This window comes from Papio anubis, chromosome 7 (assembly GCF_008728515.1).
Source record: "Papio anubis isolate 15944 chromosome 7, Panubis1.0, whole genome shotgun sequence".
Taxonomy (NCBI): Eukaryota; Metazoa; Chordata; class Mammalia; order Primates; family Cercopithecidae; genus Papio; species Papio anubis.
Window position 1 is genome coordinate 120,422,012 of NC_044982.1, and position 11,159 is coordinate 120,433,170.

The 11,159-nt window shown below is 48.7% G+C and overlaps 1 protein-coding gene across 3 annotated transcripts in view; it reads right to left on the reverse strand.

Moving 5' to 3' along the window:
• The window catches only part of CORO2B (coronin 2B), a 151,377-nt gene that overhangs the window by 2,755 nt on the left and 137,463 nt on the right, over window positions 1-11,159 (reverse strand). For all 3 annotated transcript variants that reach the window (XM_031668545.1, XM_031668544.1, XM_031668546.1), the window contains exons 7-11: window positions 10,601-10,705; window positions 9,932-10,028; window positions 6,645-6,757; window positions 6,222-6,312; window positions 5,903-6,042 (exon numbers count right to left, since the gene is read on the reverse strand). In XM_031668545.1, coding sequence (XP_031524405.1) covers window positions 5,903-6,042; window positions 6,222-6,312; window positions 6,645-6,757; window positions 9,932-10,028; window positions 10,601-10,705 — 546 coding nt within the window. The remainder of the gene's footprint in view (window positions 1-5,902; window positions 6,043-6,221; window positions 6,313-6,644; window positions 6,758-9,931; window positions 10,029-10,600; window positions 10,706-11,159) is intronic.

Sequence of the window (11,159 nt, forward strand, 5' to 3'; positions counted from 1 at the left end):
GCTGGGATTACAGGTGTAAGCTACCACGCCTGGCTTGTGTTGATAATTTAGAACTTTCTAAAATGCTTTGTATCATTCTCTTCTTAAGGAGGCTCAGGATACAGAATGGAATCTAGCTTTTTTCCTACTGATGAGGAACTATGACAAGAATACCAAAGTTTGCACTGGTCAGGGATTCATGTACAGCTATCTTGGCAGATCTTCACCCCAACGACTCTCTAGCTTAACCCGCCTCCATTTCTCCTGTAAAACATATTGACAGATGTCCACAAAACGCTGAGCCCTGGAAAGCAGCAGGCTCCTTGCAGCTCCTGCACACCTGAGTTGAATGTTACCCACAGTCAATTGTGTTTGGCCTCAAACTTTCTGGTGTGAATTACATTGTTATTGTAATTGCATAATTTAATGAAATATGATATAAATTGATGAAATGAGCACAAAAAGAGAGTTGTTGTTTCTATAAAAACTTAATTAAATGCTTAGAAAATCTTGATAAAGGTGATGCTAAAAAAAATTGCAGCTGAATTAGGTGTGGAAGATGTAGCCCTAAAAGACTGGAGAATATTCTATATCTTGGCTGATGGTGGCTGCATGACTGCGTGTGTTTGTCAAAACTCTGAAACCAACCCACTACAGAGGATGAATTTTACCATACGCAAATTATACCTCAATGTCTCAAAAAAAGATGAGGGAAAACACTGTAAAAACTAGGACTTTGCTTTCAGATGGACTTTAAATTATTTTTCTACCTAAAAGAAATGGAAACCGGAAATGGGAGTTAAGGTGTGATTTGTTTGATATACATGACAGATTCCAACCAGGGAGGGCCTCCTTGAAGAAAAGGTCTTCATCGAAATATGCTAAATGAATGTATATGTTTTATTTTTATTGTTTATTTACTTATTTGTTTGTTTGTTTGTTTTTGAGACAGAGTCTTGCTCTGTCACCCAGGCTAGAGTGCAGTGGCACGATCTCGGCTCACTGCAACCTCTGCCTCCAGGTTCAAGGGATTCTTCTGCTTCAGCCTCCGGAGTAGCTGGGACTACAGGTGTGTGCCACCACGCCTGGCTAATTTTTGTATTTTTAGTAGAGATGGGGTTTCACCATGTTGGCCAGGCTGGTCTTGAATTCCTGGCCTCAAGTGATCCACCCTCCTCAGCCTCCCAAGGTGCTGGGATTACAGGTGTAAGCCATCATCCCAGCCTACTTTTATTTTTTAGGGATAGAATCTTGCCATGTTGCCCAGGCTGGACTCAAACTCCTGGGCTCAAGCGATCCTCCCACCTGAGCCTCCTGAGTAGCTGGGACTAGAGGGGTGCCACTGCACCTGGCATGTTTTATGTTTAAAACAAAAATAAATGGTTTAAAGAATGTATTGACCAGGCATGGTGGCTCATGCCTGTAATCTCAGCATTTTAGAAGGCCGAGGTGGGTGGATCACGAGGTCAAGAGTTCAAGACCAGCCTGGCCAAGATGGTGAAACCCCGTCTCTACCCAAAAATATGAAATTAGCCGGGTGTGGTGGCAGGCGCCTGTAACCCCAGCTACTCGGGAGGCTGAAGCAAAGAATTGCTTGAACCCGGGAGATGGAGGTTGCAGTGAGCTGAGATCATGCACTGCACTCCAGCCTGGGCAACAAAGTGACTCCATCCCAAAACAAAACAAAACAACAACAACAAAAACGAATGTATCTATTGGCTGGGTGCCGTGGCTCACACCTGTAATCCCAGCACTTTGAGAGGCCAAGGGAGGTGGACCACCTGAGGTCAGGAGTTCGAGACCAGCCTGGTCAACATGGTGAAACCCTGTCTCTACTGAAAATACAAAAATTAGCCAGGCATGGTGGTGGGCGCCTGTAGTCTCAGCTACTTGGGAGGCTGAGGCAGAAGAATTGCTTGAACCCGGGAGGTGGAGGTTGCAGTGAGTCAAGATTGCACCATTATACCACAGCCTGGGTGACAGAGCAAGACTCTGTCTCAAAAAAAAAAAAAAAAAAAAAAAAAAGAAAAAAAAAAAAGAATGTATGTTTTTAAGATTCTCTCCTTTTTTTTTTTTTTTTGAGACAGAGTTTCACTCTTGTTGCCCAGGCTGGAGTGCAATGGTGCAATATCCGCTCACCACAACCTCCGCCTCCTGGGTTCAAGTGATTCTCCTGCCTCAGCCTCCCAAGTAGCTGTGATTACAGGTGTGCGTCACCACGCCTGGCTAATTTTGTATTTTTAATAGAGACAGGGTTTCACCGTGTTGGTTAGGCTGGTCTCAAACTCTTAACCTCAGGCGATCTGCAAGCCTCAGCCTCCCAAAGTGCTGGGATTACAGGCGTGAGCCACTGCGCCCAGCCACAATTCCCTCCTTTAACTAACTTAAAAAAAATATTTTTTGTTAACTAACAAACCACCAGTCCCAGTTATATCTGTTCAGAGGTATGACATACTATTTGCCTTTGCACTAAATGACTCTACACACTCTTGTGTCTTCCAAGTTCTCAAAATTTCTTTGCATTGTTTTTTGGTCCACTTTTGTCAAAAAAAAACCACGTTAGTGAGGTGTAATTCACACACTATAAAATTCACGCATTTTAAGCATACGATTCAGCGATTTTTAGTAAAGTTACTGAGTTGTACAACTGTAGGTCTTTTCCCTTGCATCAAGCTATGAGTTGTTTCCTCACACTTAGATCAATGTGTCCACCTTTGACAGCCGCACTTTCTAATTGGCTGCTTCCAAACTGCTGTGATGATTAAAACTATGGATAAAGCCAGAGTCAGCAGGTTTTGAGAAAGCTTCTTCCCAACGAGGAAGATGCACAACTTTGGTGTAGATTGTGGCATCTGTTTTGTCTGCTCGAGACCCTTTAAGGTTTTCCTCCAGGTTCTCAGTTCTGAGTCACATAGGCAAATCTACAGCGAAATATTGTTTAACTACTATTGAACCCTGCCTTCTCCAGACCCAGTGCCAGAACTGAGTTCAGGCCCTTGTTATTGCCCTCCTGGGCTATCACAGTGACCCCTGTGTCTCTATCTTCAAAAAGTAGGGTTCTTTTAAAAACAAGAAAATAGCTTGGCTCAGTGTCTCATGACTGTAATCCCAGCACTTTGGGAGGCGAAAGTGGAAGGATTGCTTGAGCCCAGGAGTTTAAGACCAGCCTGTGCAATATAGTAAGACCCTGTCTCTACAAAAATGTTTAAAATCAAATTAGTTGGGCATGGTGGTACACGCCTCTAGTCCCAGCTACTCGGAAGTCTAAGGTGGGATTATTGCTTGAGCCTAGGAGATTGAGGCTGTAGTGAGCTATGATCGTGCCACAGCACTCCAGTCTGGGAGATAGGGCAGGACCCTGACTCTAAAACATAAATAAATAAATGCAAGAAAAAACTTAAAACATTTTTTAAATGAAAAATGTTATATATATATTAATAGAAAGTATAGCACCATGAACCCCCAAGTACCCATCACTCAGCTTTAGTCTCCACCTCCTGGGTTCAAGTGATTCTTCTGCCCCAGCCTCCTGAGTAGCTGGGATTGCAGGCATGCACCACCATGCCTGGCTCATTTTTGTATTTTTAGTAGAGACAGGGTTTCACCATGTTGACCAGGCTGGTCTCGAACTCCTGACCTCAGGCGATCCACCCACCTTGGCCTCCTAAAGTGCTGGGATTACAAGCATGAGCTACCGCGCCCAGCCTGTGGGACCATTCTTACTTCATCTCTACTACCACCCACCTCCCCTGCACCACTTTCCTCAGGGGTTATTTTAAAGCAAATCCCATTTATCACATCATTTCATCCAGCCCTGAATATCCCTCTACATTGGCATACAAGCATATTTTATGGCAATTATCAAGTTACCTGCCAATCTCCCCCTTAAGACTGTGAGGTCCCAGAGGTCAAGAAGCGTCTTATTTTTATTAATAATAGTGATAATGGGCCAGGCGTGGTGGCTCACATCTGTAATCCCAGCACTTTGGGAGGCCAAGGCGGGTGGATCACCTAAGGTCAGGAGTTCAAGACCAACCTCTCAAACATGGTGAAACCCTATCTCTACCAAAAATATAAAAATTAGCTGGGCATGGTGGTGCACGCTTGTAATCCCAGCTACTTGGGAGGTTGGGGAAGGAGAATCATTTGAACCTGGGAGGTGGAGGTTGCAGTGAGCTGAGATTGTGCCACTGAGCTCCAGCCTGGGCTACAGAGTGAGACTCCTTCTCAAAAAAAAAAAAAAAAAAAAAAAATAGTGATAACATAAGTTGGTGGTATAGGTGGTGTCTAATTTAAGATAGCTCCCATGTTATTCCCTCTCCTCAAGCATGGGCTGGCCCTAATAGATTGCTTCAAATGAACAGAATAGGGCAGAAGTGGTGGGATACCATTTCCAAGATTAGGTGACAGAAAGACTGGCTTCCATCTTGGGTGCCCTCTCTTGCTCTTCTGCTCACACACCCTGTTGTGAGCTGCCTTATGGAGGAGTCCACATGGCAGGGACCTGAGGGAAGTTCTGGCCAACAGCCCAAGGAGGAACTGAGGCCCTCAGTCCAATAGCCCCTGAGGACATGAGTCCCAGCAGCAACCACATGAATGAACTTGGAAGTAGATCCTTCCACAGTTGAGCCTTCAGAAGTGATTCCAGCCCCAGTGGACAATGTAACTGTACCCTCATGAGAGACCTTCAGCCATGGGCATGCAAAGAAACTGTGGGCTAATACGTGTTTGTGGGTTTAGGCCATTAAGTTCTAGGGTAATTTGTTACACAGCAATAGATAGCTGATACAGTTGACCTTTTCCTTTGAGCACTTAACATGAGCCAGGAAGAATGCTAGACACTTATGAATTATCTCTTTAATGCTCATAGCATTCCATATCCCTATTTTACCACAAGGAAATGGACTTATAAAGATCAGTAAACTTGCTCAGTCACAGCCAGGAAATGGCAAAGCCAGGATTCAAATGCAGGTGGGGTCATGCAGCCATCTCCATTTCAGTTGTATCATGCCTTATGTCTGGCACACAGTAGGCATCCTGTGAACCCCAGCTGAGATAAACCATGTTGGCATCAGGGAATGGGGGTGTGGGCTGGAAGGAGATACCACTGGGGGACATGGACAAGGCCCAGTCGAGCTGCCCCGAAAGAGCTTGCTCCCGTCTCAAGTGGTACAAAGAGCACCTTCATGGCCGGGCGCGGTGGCTCACGCCTGTAATCCCAGCACTTTGGGAGGCCGAGGCGAGCGGATCACGAGGTCAGGAGATTGAGACCATCCTGGCTAACATGGTGAAACCCCGTCTCTATTAAAAAAGACAAAAAAACTAGCGGTGTGGTGGTGGGCACCTGTAGTCCCAGCTACTCGGGAGGCTGAGGCAGGAGAATGGCATGAACCCAGGAGGCGGAGCTTGCAGTGAGCCGAGATCGCGCCACTGCACTCCAGCCTGGGCAACAGAGCGAGACTCCATCTCAAAAAAAAAAAAAAAAAAAAGAGCACCTTCATAAACACCCAGTCTCTTCCACAAAGACTGGAAGTGTCAGACCCCAGCACTGCTGCAACGCCAGTGAGGGAGGCAGGGCTGTGATACATGAGGCCAGGCTTGCCCTGTTAGTCAGGAATTTATAACTTCTGGAACACCAAATGACAGCAACGTTCTGGAATGAATTCATGAGGAGATGCATAACTCTGTAGGTTAGTGAATTTGAGGTGTGGGGGTGGTGTGGGGAACTGATATCTCCAGACATCCCAGCTTCTATTTATCGGGGTCAGAGGCATCAGAAACCAATATCAGGCTACTTATGGTATTTGTCACAGAAAGAAAAATGTCTCAGAATGGAACTGGCTTAAAGGCCTGAAGCCCGTAATTGAAATGTAAAGTTCTTGTTCTTCTAGGGCCTGTGGAGGTAATAACTTACATTCCTTACCTCATTCTCTGTCCTGGGTGGGACATTTTCTAATAAATCTATTCCGTTGACCACAACACTCTTCTTTTCTTTGATGGGAGCCTTAAATACCATTTTTGAGGACTTCTTATAGCCTTCTTTCAAAGACATCAGCACGGGATCTAAAGAAGGCAAGGGAAATGCTCTCACTGATGATCCCATGGGCTGTCAGGTGATGGTCCAGCAGGCTGGGTGGGAGGGAAGTTCAAGCACGGGGATAGGCAAGGGGAACTGGGGCAAGCTGCGCTGAAGGCAAAGGCTGCAGCCCTCCTGTGCTCTGTGGAGTCCCCGGCTGTGGTACCTCGGTTGATGCCTCCCAGCCATTCATCCGGGGTCAGTGCTGGCTCCGTGCCTGGTGTCATTGGGTAAATGTCTTCCTGGTAGGAATCTGACTGCAGTGGGAGGAGCAGAAGAGAGGACAGATGGGGGGCTGCTAGAAAAGCCCCTACTCTTCAGTCAGACTCTTCTCACTGATCTCCAATCACGCTACCTGCTCTCCTGCCTCTATGCCTTTGCACTGCGTTTTCCTCCTGGAACTACCCGCCTGCACTCATGAGCAAATCCAACTGTCCCGTCTGAGGATGCCCCTCACCCCAAATTGGGTTTGAAGACCCCAGTCCACAGCACATCTCTCACCTGGGTTTCTCCAGGGTCATGGTCAGTGGTGAGCAGGCTAGGATGCGATGCAGGCCCCCCTCCCGGAGCCCAGCCCAGCCCCACTTACCCTCCGGGGCACGATCATGGAGATGGGCTCAATGAGGCCCTTGAGAGTCACCAGCTTGTAGAAGCGGAACACCTCGCAGGCTGACACATCCAGCCCGTGCTTGGGCATGACCCCTGTAACAGGCACACATGTGGCTCCATGGGGTACCAGAAACTGCCTCTCAGTGACATCACCCCATGATGTTCTGGGCCGGGGAAAGGCTGAGGAATGTACTTAGGTTTGGAGGCAACGGCCCATGCAGAGGGCAGAGGGTGGACCCGGGCTTCTTCAATCAGTCTCTGTCTCTGGATAGTCACCTCTCAAGCTCTTTGGGCCAGACCTGCCTCACCACAGTGCACGCTTTATAATTGGACCCCTCAGAATTGGAAGAGGTCTGGATGCAGCCCGAGATTGCTGTTCTGTTCTATGCCTCCTAGAACCAACAATGTGTGCACATGTTGCCTGTGTGGGTTCACTTGCCACGTGTCCCTAACAGCTGCCTCTGCTGAACATCTATCATGGGAACGAGGGGAAGTGCGGTGCGAGGAGCACAGTTCTATCTAGGGGTGGACCAACGGGGTTTGAATCCTGACTCTGTCCCCTTTCCATCTGGGAGTCCTTTGGCAAGTCACAACTCTCTGAGCTTCTAGTTCCTTGGCTGGTTCGAGGAGGACAACAGTGGCCCCATATGAGGTGATCAGGAGAATATGTGCCAAGATACTCATTAACTGCCTGGCACCGTGACAAGCACAGACAACATTAGTTTCTTTCCCTGTATTGTGAATATGAGTTAAGGCTCTGCCTCTCCTCCACTGGGCTGGAAGCCTGCTCTTCCAGATAAAGAAATTCCAGGAGCTGGAGGGAAGGGGTGAAATGGTTTCCCAAATGGGATTAAGAGTCAGCAGATTCGGTCTGAGTTCTGCCTCTGCTACTCAGCAGGTAAGACCTGCCTCTGGTGAGCTGCTTAATTTGTCTGTGTCTATAATAAGTGCCTAGGTCACAGCAAATGCTCAATAGTGGTCACAGGTGAGGAGGATGAGGATGAGGATGAGGTGAGTCATTCTGAGTCCTTCCTCCTTCTTTCCTCTCCAGCCCTCCATATCTGATACCTTAGCAAGTCCTGCTGACATTACTTTCTAAACATCTGGATTCATCCTGTTCTCCCTGTCTTCCTCCTGTCCACCTATTATCCTCTCTTGCCTAAAAGTCTACAACTTCTTCCTAACTGGTTGCCCTGCCTTCCTCCTGCCCCTCCCAAATCCATTCTCTCTACTGAAGTCAGAGAATTATTATTATTTTTTTTTTTTGACAGAGTCTGGCTCTGTTGCCCAGGTTGGAGTGCAGTGGTGTGATCTCAGTTCACTGCAACCTCTGCCTCCCAGGTTCAAGCAATTCTCCTGCCTCAGCCTCCCAAGTAGCTGGGATTACAGGGGTGTATCACCACACCCAGGTAATTTTTGTATTTTTAGTGACAGGGTTTAGAGACAGGGTTTCACCATGTTGGCCAGGCTGGTCTCGAACTCCTGACCTCAGGTGATCCACCTGCCTCGGCCTCCCAAACTGCCAGGATTACAGGTGTAAGTCACCACACCTGGCTGCCAGAGCAATCGTAACTAACATTTCAGATCACATCATGTTGTCTCATCTCCCACTCAAGAAAAAGAACCGTCCCCACAATGATTTCCTAATCAAATGCAAACTGCTTTCCCAGGCTAATGCATCCCATGGATTCAGCCCCTGCCCACCTCTCCAACGGTCTCCTAACACCCTACCCCCATCTCCTGCTACATCACAGAGTCTACACCATGTTCAGCCACACTGACCTCCTTTCTGTTCCTAGAACATGTCAGGCTCATTCTAGCCACAGAGCCTTTGCACTAACCATTCCCCCTGCTGGGACTGCTCTTTCTCCTTCCCATCTTTCAGAGCTCAACCTAAAATATCATCACAGAGAGGCCTTCCCTGATCACCTATGTAAAGTAGCCCCCAGTCACTCTCTGTTCTAGCACACCCTTTGACTCTCTGCCTAGAACTCATCCCTACACAACATTTTTCTTATTTGTTTACTGCCTGTCTCCTGCTCAGTGGAATGTGATCCCCATGAGAGTAAGGCCATGTTCTATTTGCCACTGGACTTTGTGCAAGGTCTGGTATACAGTTGGAACTCAATAACTGTTTGTTGAACAGCTATGTGAAGGAGCAGAAGGAGTCAAGTGCTCTGTCAGGTGCCTTGCACATATGGTCTCTAAGCCTTACATTAGCCATTCAAGGAAGGTTTGATTATCTCCATTTTACAGTTGAGGAAACTGAGACTTAGAGGGATTAAGTGCACAGCTGAGCCAGAATGTAAACCCAGGTCTGACTCCAAAGTTCAGGCTGATTTTTATACTATTTGATGCAGGAGTGACAGTGAAGGAGGTGGGGATGACAGAGTTGGGGAAGGGTAAAGTTGATGGAATGGTGATTGGGACTTTGGACATCTCTTGGCTTCCATTTTGCTGTTGGTCACTGGAGTGGGCTGTCAGGTCCTTTCAGCCCTGATGGAAGCTGGCCCTCAGGCCCTGTCCATAATACCAGACCCACAGGAAAGCAAACTAGACTCAAGCTCCAAGGAGGATCACCGCAGAGGTGGGAACGGGAGGTCCTTGAAAATAGGTGTTTCACTGGGTGATTTGGACCCCAAATGTAGAATTGCTGAATCATATGCATTACCAGGTTAGTTGAAAGGAGGGAAAATTGGTTGTAAGACTTTTAGTGGTGGGAGAATGTGGGTTCTCACTCACTACACCCTGTCAAGCCCGGAGCCCTCTCTGTGTTTCTGCCTGAGAGCCTAGGGAGCTTGGGGCTGCAGTCATGGGAACATCTGGAACTTCTTCCTGCCCTATCAGGCAGACAGAGCTGCTGCTGGGGTCTGGGAGTCCCAGCTTCCTAGAGGCTCAGGAAGGGACTTGTGCCTAGACCCCGCTCTGACCTTTAGTTACTGGACTACTTCCCACCATGGACCACTTCCCACCATCGTCATAGCCACTGTGGGCTTCAGGCTCCCCATCTGCGATCAGGAGTGCAGACGCAGAGCACGTGCTGGCAAGCGGCTACTGATGGTGGATGTGAGCACGGTGGGGTGACAGCGCTGGTCCAGTGGGCAGTGACAGCTGCAGCAGGGCCAGCTCATGCAGGTTCTGTTCCAACTTGCACATGTGCTGTGGCCTTCTGAGTCTGATTTTCCATTTAAGGGAGGGGGTGACCCATGGGCCAGATGTCCTCCCGTGCATGAGCACACCAGCCGTGGCAGCCTGGGGGCCCCTTACCTAGGCCTTTCTGCGGGGCTGGGGAGCGGAACTCCATGAGGTAACTCAGGTAGGGCTTCTCAGTGCTGATCTCGTAGTACCGGATGTTTCCATCACCCTGGGGTCAGGAGAGATGGAGGTGAGGAAGGTGGCAGGTAGGGAGGGCAGAGCAGGGCCTGGTCCCAGGAGCCACATGAAGACAGCTCTCCCCTGTGCTTCATGGGTGGTTATAAAAACTAAGGAAACCTTGCTTCTAGGCTCCTAGTGGGTGCACCACAGTGGACTCACTGCGGGTGGAGAGGTGAAGGTGGGTGGGCTGATGTGAGTGTGTGTGTGTAGACAGCCTTTCTGACAAACAAGGTTATATTCACCAAAGGATCTCCTGGTGGGTATCTCAAATTCCATCATTCATCACTGACTACACTGCAGGCTCTGATCTTTACTCCAATGTAAAACCCACTCCAGCCCACCTTTGAAGGAATTCTTGGTAGCAGACACTTGAGTAAGAATGGGTGTCAGACTTGAGGGCAGGTGTGAATGGGAGAGGTGAGGCCAAGGAACTTGGGTTGGGTCAGGGAACACCAGAGAGGTTAGGCTGGCTATTCTCAAGGGGGTGGGGCAGTTGCGGGGGTGCAATGAAGTCAGGGCTTTCCCACAGGCTGCCCCGGGCCCTCCCCCGCCTCCTACTACCTTTCCAGCCAGGTAGAGCATGTGGGTGTCAGCATCATAGAAGGGGAACAGGAGACCAGAGAGCCCATCGATTTCCTCTTCGATCAGGGGCATGGACAGGTCCTCCTGAGGGAGAGGAGCTGGTCTCAGCCTCTCTACAGGCAGGATGGCATGCCCCTCCCCAAATCCCAGCAAGGCCGCTTAGGACGGCAACTACTTTATATTAAGACCTCCCCTAGACGTTAAAAAGCCGTCCTATGGGGGCCGGGCGCGGTGGCTCAAGCCTGTAATCCCAGCACTTTGGGAGGCCGAGGCGGGCAGATCACGAGGTCAGGAGATTGAGACCATCCTGGCTAACACGGTGAAACCCTGTCTCTACTAAAAAAAAAAAATACAAAAAACTAGCCAGGCGAGGTGGCAGGCGCCTGTAGTCCCAGCTACTCGGGGGGCTGAGGCAGGAGAATAGCGTAAACCCGGGAGGCGGAGCTTGCAGTGAGCTGAGATCCGGCCACTGCGCTCCAGCCTGGGCGATAGAGTGAGACTCCGTCTCAAAAAAAAAAAAAAAAAAAAAGCCCGTCCT